The 12571-nt window shown below is 54.6% G+C and overlaps 7 protein-coding genes across 7 annotated transcripts; 4 read left to right on the top strand and 3 right to left on the bottom strand.

Moving 5' to 3' along the window:
• Positions 1-661: 661 nt before the first annotated feature.
• On the bottom strand, positions 662-2187 carry BO94DRAFT_244913 (RNA 3'-terminal phosphate cyclase-like protein). Its single transcript, XM_025606395.1, has one exon. It carries the CDS (start codon positions 2017-2019, stop codon positions 802-804), a length of 1218 nt encoding a protein of 405 aa, XP_025463235.1. The 5' UTR covers positions 2020-2187; the 3' UTR covers positions 662-801.
• Positions 2188-2225: 38 nt separating this feature from the next.
• Positions 2226-3092, top strand: BO94DRAFT_539136 (3-hydroxyanthranilate 3,4-dioxygenase). The gene is made up of 2 exons (XM_025612637.1): positions 2226-2358; positions 2436-3092. Exons 1-2 carry the CDS (start codon positions 2327-2329, stop codon positions 2980-2982), a joined length of 579 nt encoding a protein of 192 aa, XP_025463234.1. The 5' UTR covers positions 2226-2326; the 3' UTR covers positions 2983-3092.
• A 238-nt stretch (positions 3093-3330) lies between these two features.
• On the bottom strand, positions 3331-5889 carry BO94DRAFT_244919 (CAP-Gly domain containing linker protein BIK1). Its single transcript, XM_025606396.1, has one exon. It carries the CDS (start codon positions 5707-5709, stop codon positions 3679-3681), a length of 2031 nt encoding a protein of 676 aa, XP_025463233.1. The 5' UTR covers positions 5710-5889; the 3' UTR covers positions 3331-3678.
• Positions 5890-6280: 391 nt separating this feature from the next.
• BO94DRAFT_244861 (uncharacterized protein) lies at positions 6281-6868 on the top strand. Its single transcript, XM_025606394.1, has 2 exons — positions 6281-6335; positions 6395-6868. Exon 2 carries the CDS (start codon positions 6409-6411, stop codon positions 6727-6729), a length of 321 nt encoding a protein of 106 aa, XP_025463232.1. The 5' UTR covers positions 6281-6335; positions 6395-6408; the 3' UTR covers positions 6730-6868.
• BO94DRAFT_539132 (putative serine/threonine protein kinase ENV7) lies at positions 6529-8482 on the top strand. The gene is made up of 3 exons (XM_025612636.1): positions 6529-6974; positions 7054-7666; positions 7714-8482. The coding sequence occupies exons 1-3, from the start codon at positions 6855-6857 to the stop codon at positions 8253-8255; spliced, it is 1275 nt and encodes a 424-aa protein (XP_025463231.1). The 5' UTR covers positions 6529-6854; the 3' UTR covers positions 8256-8482.
• Positions 8483-8710: 228 nt separating this feature from the next.
• Positions 8711-11101, top strand: BO94DRAFT_525335 (putative MFS transporter). Its single transcript, XM_025610307.1, has 9 exons — positions 8711-9247; positions 9301-9508; positions 9557-9573; positions 9626-9728; positions 9773-10215; positions 10259-10345; positions 10390-10443; positions 10488-10817; positions 10873-11101. Exons 1-9 carry the CDS (start codon positions 9057-9059, stop codon positions 11054-11056), a joined length of 1617 nt encoding a protein of 538 aa, XP_025463230.1. The 5' UTR covers positions 8711-9056; the 3' UTR covers positions 11057-11101.
• Positions 11102-11486: 385 nt separating this feature from the next.
• BO94DRAFT_560025 (uncharacterized protein) lies at positions 11487-12440 on the bottom strand (the record flags this gene model as incomplete). Its single annotated transcript, XM_025614116.1, has 3 exons — positions 11487-11624; positions 11736-12096; positions 12319-12440. The coding sequence occupies 3 exons, from the start codon at positions 12438-12440 to the stop codon at positions 11487-11489; spliced, it is 621 nt and encodes a 206-aa protein (XP_025463229.1).
• Between the last annotated feature and the right edge of the window lie 131 nt (positions 12441-12571).

The following is a 12571-nucleotide window of genomic DNA, read 5'->3' as shown; positions in this document are numbered from 1 at the left end:
ATCAAAATCTCCGGTTCGTGGCCGAGTTGCTGCTTCAAGTGGTGGATCCGGGGCGACGGCGTTAGTAGGAAAAGCAGGCAGAAAAGAGACATTGCAATGCTGCAAGCCGGGGAAGAACATCAGGACGGGGCCGAGCATCTTATATTCAGGCTATCTCTATGTACAGGAACGACGATCCATTCTCGTCTGAGAAACTTAAACTTGCTGCAGGCATGCGGATTAGGCCGCAGCCAACAAACCCTACTCCAAACCGCCGATCCGATTCGATTATCGAGGGCTCCCGTGATGAGGTGGAAGCTTCACATACCAAACAACAGAGGGTATCACGGAAATACGAACAACAAAGTGCCTCACGGTAGCACCACCTCCCCGTCGGGGGCACCCGATTGCCCCAGACGATGGAACTCCCAAGGGACAGAATCCGGGCTGCGGTGTGCGGCCGACAGCTGTCGGCTGGGCGCCATCTCAGCCACGTGGCACATGACCAGGTTAGCGGCGCTACTGGGCGACAAGAAAACGTGAAAGTCGGAGGGCGACGACGAAATGCAGCTTTTATTAGAATTGACGTGGTCGGCGCTCGTCCTCAGCGGAGATGAAACCTTGCCTCCCCTTGCGCCTACGTGATACACCGCTGTCGCCAGGGGGCGGCGTCCGGCACACACATTGGGCAATCCGATGCAAGCTGGTCATACTCTGAAACAGGACTGTGACAGAGCCTTGGAATCTCCACCATAAAAAGGTCGGTAATACCTGAAACAGCCGACCGCACAAATGATGTGAGGCTGACGTTGGGTCTCACAATCAAGCGACCTTACGGCCGACATTGCCAATGCCCCGTCCTACCACACTGATGATCACGTCCCCATTCTCATTCTCCCCACTCGCGTCTCTCAGACCCCATCCCGGAGCGCCGAACTTGGTCAGGTCCCTGGCCAGTTGGATGGTGCTTTCATCGGCGATCACATCGCGACCGACTTGGATTCGTCCAACATCCTCGGAGCCCATCGTCATCAGGCCCAGCATGGTCGGAACGGCCGCAGGGGCAACGCAGCCTCCTTTCGAGATGGCCTCCAGCAGCTGGTAGGCACATTGCTTCCCAATATCCTCAGGCGCTTCGCCGCCTGCGGGAGGAGACGCCACATCGGCAGAGAACAGGCAGCCCGTAGACGACTCGGCCACCAATGACAGGCCGAATCCAAGGCCGATTTTCTTCTTTCCGGAGGGGTTGCTCTTCTCAGGGGCAGGCACGAGCGGGGCAGACGACACATCAGAGAAGACATAGGTGTCGGGAACGAGTGGATTCAGGATTCCACGGGCGGTTTCGATCATTCTCGCGTTATTAGATGCAGACACACCGACGGCATAGGCCACACCGCGGACCTTCTTGATCCTACCCGCGTTCATCAGGTGAAGCGTCTTTGGTAGCCGGAGCTGGTGGCCGAATACTAGCTGAACCTCTCCACCACCTCCTCTACCATTCGGTCCAGGATTCGATCGTCGCAGGATGCGCAGCTCGATGTTGTTGAAAATTCCAAATTGGTTGTAAAGAGGCAGAATGGCCGTGCGCACACTGTCAACGGACATGTCACCCGTCGGGGTGGACGAGGTAATTACACCTGGACCAGTGAAGAGGACCTTGATCGGAGCCTTGGAGAAGGGCGCCAAGAGGCAGAGAGGTAGCAGATAATAGCTCACGCCACGATTGCACCCTGCCGGGAGCTCGTGTCGAACCACACCACCAGTACTGGCCGCCGTGCCTGCAGCACTACCCGTGATGAGGCCGGGCTTGTAGACAAGAATGGTACCGGTGTAGGAGATCTCCATTTGGGAGCCATTGGTGATGGACTCCAGGAGACGAAGGAACGAGATTTCATGCGGAGCTAGACCGGGATTCGTAGGCGACGAAGGACGGATCTGGGAAATCTGAATCGTACGGCCGGTCAACGTAGCGAAGACGAGACGGTAGACAAAGTTTTTGTGGGAGGTAAACCGAAGGGGGGGCTGAGATGTCGACGCCATGATCGCGAAACGGGAGATTCTGCAAGATCTCCGTGGTGTATCAACAACCTAAAGCTCGAAAATTATCGTCGGCGCAGCATTCTGGCCTGGCCGAAAAAGCGAATCGAGAAAATCTGCCGGGGCGGAGTTGTTCCGTTCCGCGGGTCGGCGTTAGCCCGCGGTTATCTCCGGACGGATAGACCCTCACCGGAGAAGCGAGCATCAGTCGATCATCATTTCTAATCCATTTCTAATCATCTCTGATATATCCTCAGTGTTTCACAAGGTCCTCAGATACATGCGCATCTAGCACAGATACCATACCACCATGCTTCCACCCGCTCTCAACATCCCGAAATGGTACGGCACCTTGCCACTACTTACTACATCCTACCCCTCCCCCGCATTACTGCCATGACACTAACACGCGACCACAGGCTCGAAGCCAACTCCCATCTCCTCCAACCCCCAGTCAACAATTACTGCGTATACCATCCATCCTCGCCCGCAACATCGGGCTACACGGTAATGATAGTGGGGGGACCCAACGCCCGAACTGACTACCATATCAACCCAACTCCCGAGTTCTTCTACCAATATCGCGGCTCCATGCTCCTCCGAACCGTGGACACATCAGTCACGCCGCCCGTCTTCCAGGATATTCCGATCCACGAGGGCTCGCTGTTCCTTCTCCCCGGCAATACGCCCCATTGTCCTGTGCGGTTCAAGGATACTGTCGGGGTAGTGATGGAGCAGCCGCGGCCGCAGGATGCGGTTGATGCGATGCGGTGGTATTGTAAGAGCTGCGGGGAGATTGTGTGGGAGAAGCGGTTTGTGTGTACGGACTTGGGGACGCAGGTGAAGGAAGTGGTTGAGGAGTTTGGGGCTGACGAGGAGAAACGGACTTGTAAGGCGTGCGGGACTGTGGCGCAGAGCAAGTATGCGGAGGGGGAGCTGGTGCAGCCGCCGAGAGTTCCGGAATGATGTGCTTTGTTGGAAAGATTGAAATTGAAAGATACCCCGGGTGAGGATGGCTAAGTTGTATCAGTAGCTGTGATCTTTTTATATTTCCGAAGCTGTCAAAAGTGAAGCACTGTTTCCTATATCTGGAGAGGGTAGTCTGTCAACCCAATAAGCAGTGTAGGGTAACAAGTGGATTAGATAATGGGCTGAGGATAGGATTAATAAGTGTATGCATGGCCATGTAATGTAGTTCTGGGTCGGGGGAATATGAAGATAGATAACATGCCACGATAGCCAACCGGCCGCAGCGACCAAAATAGGAAAGTAAAACAATCTAAAGAATGTGACCAGGATCAACCAAGGCTAATAATAACACAGGTTGAATAGTACAGCCGCCTTGAACAACGGGCAACCCTTGCAAAGCGCGCTATGTGATTCGTACAGCCAAAAAGGAAAGAAAGACCAGAAATGCCGCCAAAACATATGCCATCAAGGGAACGGAAAGGAGAAGGATATCCTTGAAATGAGGCCCAGGTATACTGCGCGTTGGACGCCGGGCATTGCATATATCACGGCTCAAAAGGATCCCAGAAATAAAAAGTCCACTTAACCAACTTTCGGACAGACATCTCACTCATCGGTGCAGCACCATGACCATCCGTCAGGACAAACCTGGTCATAGCCTGCCATGTTTCATGCATCCACATCGGTCTTCAATCAATCATCAAACGGACAGTCTATACTATCGTGGCCATCTCTTTCGCAAAGAGCACACCACTTTGACTCGTCCACCACTCCGCTTTCCTTTCCAGCAACAGAGCCCATCGAAGGTGGCACACTGTGTCCTTTCAGCCCTTCAAGAACGGCGTCATGGCCGGTCTTCCGAAGAGGGGTGTTCTCGTCAAGATGTGAGGAGGTGGAGGGCTCATCGGTGGAAGCCTCGGGAGTCTGTTTCTCATCGATTGAGCTGTCATCGTGGGCTGGCTCCACATCATCCGAGGCCTTGTTCTTGCTCTCTGCGCCAAACATGTTTGTGCAGGTCAAAATATCGTGCCCTCCAGTTTCACAGATCTCACACCACAGCGAGCCACCATCCTCCGAGCGGCCGTCTGATTCGTGCATTGTCTCCAGGCGATGGTGAGAGGCGTCCGAAACACCACGGTGGCGGGTAGAGTAGGCCTGGTATTGGCCGTCATGCGGAGGCGAATCTTGCCAGTCGCTCGGAACGACAGTACGATCTGACAGCCGATGCGCATGGCCAATTCCACCACCGTTTGTAAGCTTCCCATTGGAACTAGGTGCTTTATGGCTGTTTGGCGAGGGAGTGATCCTGGAGGAGGTATGGGTGTGAGTGTCGCCATTCAGCTGCAACTGTTGGAGCTCGCGTTCAAGTTCTTCGATGCGGTATGCCTTTCGTTCGGTGAGGCGCTCATATTCCTCTACACGCTGTTCCAGATGGGCGATATGCTCCGGATCATGATCCGGTGCGGTCGTTGCAAATCCACCCTGCTGCAACGCATGCAAGTCCGGGTCACCCCGGCTCAAGGAGTGGATGATGGCTTTCAGACCGCGAATTTCGTCGTCCTTCTGTTCGAGTTCTTTGGAGTGGTACGGTGCATCGCCAGTTGTATGGATGTCCTTGGTATCCCGCTCTTTCTGGAGCTCGAGTTTTGTCCGCTCGACTTCCCCGCGCAAGAATTCCACTTCGGCCCTGGCTTCGGCTTCCCCGCGCCGTGCGTCCTCCAGGCCCTCCTCCAGCTCGGAGACCAATTCCTCCAACTGCTTGAGCTGTCGCGCAACAGCCTCGACATCCTCTCCGCGGTCCTGAAGTTCCTTGTTCTGTTGCATCAACTCATCCAGTCGCTGTTCGTAGACCCGCTCTGTCTCCGATGCGGCCACCTCTAACGTGTCTAAGGTGCTTCTGAAGTCCGCCCGGTGCAAGTCAAACTCAGCTGTGAGTTGGGCAATTCTTTCATTTCTTTCACGCAATTGGGCCCGAATGGACAGGGAATCCGACCCTTCCAGTTCCTCCAGGGTTCTCTGGAAATCCGAGAGGGTAGCGGCTTGTTCGTCCAACTGTCTATCACGGTCCAGTAGCTGTGTTTCCAAGCTCTTGATGTGGTCCTTCAGGTCCTGCACCTCTCCTTCCATCGATGATCGGCGGACTTCAGAAGTCCTTGTAGATGGAATATCATCCTCTGTGCTCACTCGACTCACACGGGATGGGGGACGATCCGAGGCGCGTGACGGGGCCTTGATTGGACTGCGTGGGTAGCTGCTGGAGGGGGCTGCACGAGAGGCAGCAGCAGAAGGGGTTCGCAGTCCGGTCAGGGTCATCTTGGACGGCGGTGGTCCCCTAGGGGACTCGGGGCGTGGAAGAGAAGGGCGCCTCACGCGCGGTGGGCGCATCGCGGGACCAGGACCGACGGACTTGCTGAAATTGATGGGCCGGGAGGGGGTGGGAGGGCCGCCGCTCCCCATCGAACTTGGACCTGACATGCGCTTCGTGACATATTTGTTATTGTTCATGGGCACAAAGATGCCCGAGCCGGGAACGGAGGTGGAAAAGTACTTTCTGCCCTCGACGTCGCCGTTGTTTTTCCCTCGCCGGGCATGCTCCGACGCCAGCTCGATGCCGGCAAACTTTCCAGGCTTTCCCGCCACGCCTCCGAGGTATTTGACCGTCCCGTACATGCCCCCGGGGACATTGACCAGGTCGCCCACCTGGACGTCGTCGAGGGGCGCCATGGCAAAGAAGATGAGGGGTGGTGTTGCGCGAACCGAAGGGAGGGATTGAGGATCGAAATAGCGTAGCAGAGGGAGGAGGATGAGTATGAGCAGCGGATTTAAGGAATGCGTTCAGAAAGGGGTGGTGACAAAAGTGGTGGGGGGTTGGTTGGAGAGAAGACTGTTCATAGGCCAGTGGTCATGATGTTTGCTAGTGAAGTCAAGTACTGATTGCTGCAGCGAGGGCGAGAGGGTCGGAGGGTTTTTCCCTGCGCCGTCCAGCTTTTGCCTCTGTTGGGCAGCGAAGACGGAAAAGAGAAAGAGCCAATGCGTCAATGCAATAGAATTAAAGACGGCGAAGTCAACAGACGGAATTCTGAATGAATGGGGGGTCGCAGGGTCGGTCCAGTGTCGTCATGCCAGCACGGACAGGGGCACACAGTCCTTTAGTGAGGACTAAGGACTCCGTAGTGGCCATGAAGACCAATTATTCTGCCATCCCAGCCTCGACTCGCTCCGTCACAATAAACACACGAACCATGGCTTGTTGCCTTAGCCCACCGCGGGCCCCACCCCCGAGTCCCGTCACGTCTGTTACACCCGGCCGGTCGTACCATACCGTACACGTGCTGGAGGAGGCCCTGTATGTATGGTACAGGTACCGCAATATTTCCATACTTCCATAACTTACTGACCAACGGCCTAGCTCGGTAACAGCCAATGTTACCAACAGCTGAACAGCTGAACAGCTGCCTTGGCTGCCTGTTTGCTGCCTCAGGACAGAACACCACCTCACCCCATCATCGACTCCGAAGCCAGCGATCAGTCCACGGAGAACTACTCCGTCCGGCCTGGCCTCTCCGCGACAGCACATCGCTTCTCCCTCCCGATTCACCCTCTTTCTCTCCGTTGCCGTCCTTACCTTCCACCCACTCCAGGGCGCAGGAATCAATACTTACTGCGCACCTTCTCCCTTGCCTCGCCGGCTTCGTCCCGCCTGTGCGCCATCGCCGTGGTGGAGCCAGCCCGTCAGAACGATAGTGCCGCGTAGTCACCTCCTAGTCGCCACGGGGACCCCGTCCGTCCAGCTACTATCGCGGCTCAATCAGCTTCCTGGGAGCTGCCTTCGACCAGCCTCTCCCCAACCCAGCGCCGGACATTCCACCATGGCGCAATATTTCTTCGACTTGCTCTACAACTTTACCGACTGCATGTGCTGTTTCCCGAGCACGCCGCAGTTGAAGATCAACAATCGCAGTTTCAAATTGCTCCGACTTCTCGGTGAAGTATGACCGCTTCTGGCTTTGGCTTGTGGCTCAATGCACCCCGAGACGCGCGACGCTGACGATCATCGCATGATGCTAGGGCGGCTTTTCTTACGTTTACCTCGTTCAAGACAAATCGACGTCGGAGCTGTTTGCGCTCAAGAAGATCCGATGTCCATTCGGCCAGGAGTCGGTCTCCCAGGCCCTGAAGGAAGTGGAAGCCTATAATCTGTTCACTTCTCAGAGCAACATCATCCACTCCATTGACCACTGTGTTTCCACCGAATCGGGCTCGAAATTCCGCGCCGATGGCGGTGATGCCGGATCGAAGACGGTCTACATTCTACTGCCCTACTACCAACGGGGCAACCTTCAGGATGCCATCAATGCGAACCTAGTCAACCATGCTCGGTTCCCGGAGAAGCGTCTGATGGTGCTGATGCTGGGGGTAGCCAATGCACTCCGAGCGATGCACCTGTACCGTGTGAGGAGCGGCACCGGCCCTACGCGCAAGGCTAAAGCTATCAGGAGGGAGGGCGCCGAGGCTGACGCGGAGGTTGCCATGCGGATGGGGAAACCCAAGCGACACGGAGGTCAAGATATGGACGAAGAAGAGGAGAATGAACCATTGATGGATGATGAGGTCACGATAAGCCAGGAAGGCATCCAAGATGGCGACCTTCGCCCATATGCCCACCGAGACATTAAGCCTGGTACAGCAACTGCCGCCTGCCTAGGGACTATCCGCTGACGCTTGCAGGAAACATTATGATCGCCGACGATGGTCGAACACCTATCCTGATGGATCTCGGATCGCTCGCGCCCAGTCCAATTGCCATTACATCCCGGTCTCTTGCCTTGGCCGTTCAAGACACGGCTGCCGAACACAGCACGATGCCATACCGGGCGCCCGAGCTTTTTGACGTCAAGACGGGGTCTATCATCGACACCAAGGTGGACATCTGGTCCTTGGGATGTACGCTCTACGCCTGCCTGGTGGGCAAGAGCCCTTTTGAAGCCCGCAGCGAGGAGACTGGTGGCAGCTTGAGCATGTGTGTCCTCGGTGGAGATTGGCGATTCCCGGATGAGAAGTCGAGTGGTACGAAGGGCAAGGGCAAGGCGAGCGACGACAACCGCAAGGACAATACGATGCAGATCAGTGCGCCCGTGAAGGAGGTGGTACGCCGGTGCCTGCAGGTGGAACCGGCCGATCGCCCGGACATTGATGAGCTGATTCAGATCCTGAAGGACGTGATCAAAGATCTGCCGGAGGAGGACGAGATTGCCAGTGGATCGAGCTGAGCTCGACCTGCAGCAATCATGCCTTGACCATACTTGATTTCACTGGTTGAATCCCCCGTTATGACGTTCCTGTGGGTTGTCTGGTTGTGGCCAGATTGTATTATACGAGCCAAATGCTGAACATATTTCTGTGCTTGTGGTTGTCATCTGCGGGGGGTTCTACTGTTATGTCCATGTTACTGAGCTTGATACCAGAATAATATTGGCTGCAGGCGGCAGATTGAGAGTCTCGGGCCATTCCTGCGTAGTGAGGTCCACTGTAGAGATGCATCAGGGCGATTCCATGGGTCTGACTCTGGCTTCCGTGGTAACTCTTCATCCAACCCGATAAGATAGAAGCATCGCATCCGACGGAGCTTTGACAGCCGACCGAAGAGGGGTTCTAGTCAGCGCTAGTTCCTCTGCTATCTATCGACTCATTTCCATGTCGTGCCTTGCTTCGCTTGCCGACAGCAACCCCGCCTTGATTGGGCAAGTGCACGCGGTAGCGATGGCTGGTTCGAATTAAGACCGCGCGGGGAAGACGCCAGGCGGGTTATCAACGATATCAACGATATCAACTATCTTTATCAGTCGAGAGAGCTGCATCCGGAGCCTACCATTATCTATCTAGTGCTCCCCGACTCCCAATGCAACGGAATCGCTTATCTGCGATGATAACAGGATCCAGCTGTGGCGGGGAAAGAGATACTCCTGATTTGATGGCCGTCGGGGAATTTCTGATAAACTGCCTTGGACCACGCCGACTCCCGCCCTCTCTTCATCCGTCCTCTTCTCCTCTCTTCTCCATCGGTCGACATCATGACTCCCAGTCTGAATACAACCGCCATCCCGGGCACTGTCACCCTGGTGGATTTGGAGCATGTCGTGGCCACCCGTCATGCTCGAGGCGACAGCGACATCGTTCTGATTCCCGAACCCTCCAATGACCCTGATGATCCCTTGAATTGGGCGCCATGGCGAAAGACACTATCGACCGTCTGCGTCAGCGTGTATGTCTCCTGATGCAATGTCTGGTCTCAGGACTAATGGCTCGATGTACCAGATACACGCTGTTTGCCGGCATTGCATGCTCGGTCGTTTACTCGGTTCTCACGCAAATTGCCGATGAAACAGGCATCTCCGTCGATACTCTGAACCAGGGAACGGGCTATATGTTTCTGTTCGCGGGATGGGGTCTTTTGTTCTGGCAGCCTTTGGCGCTACAGTATGGCAAGAGATTGACTCTGATTCTTTCCTTGATTGGCATGCTGGTAAGATCACCTGGCGCATTCTCGAGACACCACTAACTTATTCTATAGGGCACTACGGTGTGGGGGTAAGTCGTCGAGGTTAGCGCATGTTTCGTGTATTGACAATTTTTCGGGCAGTCCCTACATCCACACCAACGGCCAGTGGATTGCGCGCAGTATTCTCTCAGGGTTCTTCCTGGCTCCCATTGAAGCCCTCCCCGAAGTGATGGTGACGGATGTGGTAAGTCAGCCCGATCGGTAGCACAGGCCAAGCTAATGGCATAGTACTTCACCCATGAGCGTGGTACCTACATGGCCCTGTATGCCTTCTTCCTCGCAGGAAGCAACTACTTCGCCCCGGTGATCTGCGGTTTCATTGCCCAGTACCAAGGCTGGCAGTGGGTGTTTTACTGGCCCAGCATCTTCTGCGCCATCGGCATCGTGTTTCTGTTCTTCTTCTTGGAGGAGACGAACTACGTGCGCGAAAAGTCAGGAGCTGCACCCATGACCCCAATGGACTCTTCACGGACGTCAGAGCAGGGTGAGAAAGAGAAACACCCGTCTGCTGATGTGACGCCGGGCGATGCCGAGTGCGGAGTAATGTACAAGAAGAAGACGTATCTCCAGAAGCTGTCGCTCATCGGGCCCAGTCTGCCGAGGAACAATATGTTCCGGCGACTCTACCAGACTCTGTACTATCTGAGCTGGCCAGTGGTATTCTACGCAGGGTAAGCAACCTGTGATGTGCGGTGGACTTGGCTGACCATGTAGATTCTCGTATGGCTCATACCTCATCTGGTTCAATGTGTTGAATGGAACGGCATCCGTCATTCTGGGTGGTGCGCCTTATAACTTCAGGTTAGTCGAGTTCTCTCAGCTTTACATGATACTAATCCATCTAGTTCCGCCATGGTCGGTCTCAGCTACGTATCCTGCATTGTCGGGGTTGTTCTCGCGTAAGTCAATCCCTCAGAAGTGAGCCCCGAACTAACAGCCGCAGTTTCCTCTTCACCGGACGATTCAGCGACTGGCTCACAATCCGCCTCGCGCGCCGCAACAACGGTGTCATGGAAGCGGAGCAGCGTCTGTGGCCATTTGCAGTTTGCCTATTCATTGTGCCAGCGTCCCTACTGCTATGGGGCGTGGGTGCCGCGCACCAAGTGCACTGGTTTGGATTGATTGTAGCGATGTGTTTTCTGGCTCTGGCGAACACATGCGGCATCACCCTGAGCGTCAACTATCTGGTAGACAGTTACCGGGAATTGAGCGGAGATGCAATGGCGAGTGTGATTCTCGTCCGAAACACCATGTCATTTGCCATGGGCTACGGGTATCTCCCCTTCTTCCCCTTGCTTGAATGAACACCATCTAATGAATGTATCCAGAATCACCCCCTGGGTCAACCACCTCGGGTACCAAAACTGCTTCATCTCGGCCGCTTTCGTGGGGATGGCTTGTGCCGCGGTGTTTCTGGTGATGATCAAATGGGGGAAGACGTTCCGCATACACAGCCGCGAGAAATACTGGCGGATTGTGGAGGAGAATTGGGAACGAGGGATGGGCCATTAGATGGTTTCTCTGATATTTATGACTCATGATGCATTGATATAATATAGTGAATACTTCAGCAGCATACACAGTCTCCCCCAAGCCATAGAATATTATTAAAAGTAAGCTTAGATATGTACTAATAGAAGGAACAATTCAGACACTCGATATAGTGAACCACCATCTTTATTCATAGTAGGTAGTAAGCAGTAGATAGTCGCCAGTTAGGGTATGGTATACCAACGACTTCACTGCATGTAATCAACCCAAACAAGGCAATTTTCATTTCCTCTTCTTCTTCTTCTTCTCTCTCTCAAGCCCTAACTCCCAACCACAGAGCATAGATATATCCCCATTAATCCACCCGAAGTTTTCACCAAATAAACAAATATAATACCCCAAACACATACCCCATTTAAACCAACCTCCAGAGGAAAAAAAAGGGGATGGATCATCCCCTCCCCGTCTTCCACCTCATCGCCACATCCCCCTCATACCTCGCCCTCAACAACCCCATCGTCCACTCCCTTTCCATCCTCTCCATCATCCCCTCGGGCGATTCCTCCCCAGGAACCTCCTTCCAATCCCCCTCATCCCACCTTATTTCATCTCCCTCTCCCCACCTCATCTCATCATCATCCCCATAGATATAATCACCCCCCACATCCCCAAACCTCCTAATCCCCAACCCCTCCCCAACCCTATCCTTAGTCGGCGACTCACACCCACTCAACCCAATAAACCGACCAAACCGCCTCCGCTTCGTCTCCAAATCCACATTCCCTTGATCGGCTGTGCCCAGCCAGGGGGGGATGGTAATCGGGTACCAGAATGTAGGACGCACGGGGGGGTAGAATTGGTGGAAGTGCCGGGCGAGATTGTCGAGTTGGGTGGAGGTTAGGAGATGGTAAGTTAATAGGCTGGAGGGGAAGTCCGGGTGGGTGAGGCCGGTGGTGCTGGAGATTAGGGGGTGGAGGGGGGTGCGCAGATGGGTGAGGATTTTGGGGAGGGATTTTGGGGGTTTGTGGGTGGGTTTAGATTTTTGGGGGTGTGGGGATAGGCTTGAGGATGAAGATAGGGTTGAGGAGGAGGTTGTGGATGAGGGTATGGATGCGTAGGAGAAGGAGGAGAAGGAGGATGGAGTTGATGGAGTAGATGGGTATGAGAATGGCTCAGACAAAGACAGAGACGGAGACAGAGACAGAGTATGAGCTGATGACGGAGGAGTTGGATAAGTAAATGGGCTGTAGGAGGTATAGTATGGTGGTGGTGTTTGAGGAGACAGGGCCGCAGATGGAGAGTATCGTGGAATAGACCCTGGAGTGGCTGAGGATAAAGGGCTCTCTGTCGTTCGACGGGAGGATGTTGTGATAGAGGGAAGTGAAGGAGGGGATCGACGTTTCATCATTCTAGGTCGTTTCACGGAGGGTCCAGCAGGTAAGGGTGATGTGAGTGGAGAGGGTGATGTTGTCGAGGAAGTAGGGCTTTCGGAAATATACCGACGCTTCATATTTCTGAGCCTGGTTGGTCCCATCT

This window comes from Aspergillus sclerotioniger (genome assembly GCF_003184525.1).
Source record: "Aspergillus sclerotioniger CBS 115572 chromosome Unknown BO94scaffold_33, whole genome shotgun sequence".
Classification (NCBI taxonomy): domain Eukaryota; kingdom Fungi; phylum Ascomycota; class Eurotiomycetes; order Eurotiales; family Aspergillaceae; genus Aspergillus; species Aspergillus sclerotioniger.
Note: the sequence above shows the minus strand (reverse complement) of the source record. Positions and strands in the feature narration are given on the sequence as shown.

What these genes read in the sequence shown, in the direction of transcription:
- BO94DRAFT_525335 (XM_025610307.1), top strand. Translation starts at nt 9,057, where the DNA reads ATGACTCCCAGTCTGAATACAACCGCCATCCCGGGCACTGTCACCCTG. An exon ending in TCGACCGTCTGCGTCAGCGT is followed by an intron (nt 9,248 to 9,300) that starts GTATGTCTCCTG and finishes TCGATGTACCAG; the next exon opens with ATACACGCTGTTTGCCGGCA. An exon ending in CCAGTGGTATTCTACGCAGG is followed by an intron (nt 10,216 to 10,258) that starts GTAAGCAACCTG and finishes CTGACCATGTAG; the next exon opens with ATTCTCGTATGGCTCATACC.
- BO94DRAFT_244861 (XM_025606394.1), top strand. Translation starts at nt 6,409, where the DNA reads ATGTTACCAACAGCTGAACAGCTGAACAGCTGCCTTGGCTGCCTGTTT.
- BO94DRAFT_539136 (XM_025612637.1), top strand. Translation starts at nt 2,327, where the DNA reads ATGCTTCCACCCGCTCTCAACATCCCGAAATG. An exon ending in GCTCTCAACATCCCGAAATG is followed by an intron (nt 2,359 to 2,435) that starts GTACGGCACCTT and finishes ACGCGACCACAG; the next exon opens with GCTCGAAGCCAACTCCCATC.
- BO94DRAFT_244919 (XM_025606396.1), bottom strand. Translation starts at nt 5,709, where the DNA reads ATGGCGCCCCTCGACGACGTCCAGGTGGGCGACCTGGTCAATGTCCCC.
- BO94DRAFT_539132 (XM_025612636.1), top strand. Translation starts at nt 6,855, where the DNA reads ATGGCGCAATATTTCTTCGACTTGCTCTACAACTTTACCGACTGCATG. An exon ending in TGCTCCGACTTCTCGGTGAA is followed by an intron (nt 6,975 to 7,053) that starts GTATGACCGCTT and finishes GCATGATGCTAG; the next exon opens with GGCGGCTTTTCTTACGTTTA. An exon ending in CCACCGAGACATTAAGCCTG is followed by an intron (nt 7,667 to 7,713) that starts GTACAGCAACTG and finishes TGACGCTTGCAG; the next exon opens with GAAACATTATGATCGCCGAC.
- BO94DRAFT_244913 (XM_025606395.1), bottom strand. Translation starts at nt 2,019, where the DNA reads ATGGCGTCGACATCTCAGCCCCCCCTTCGGTTTACCTCCCACAAAAAC.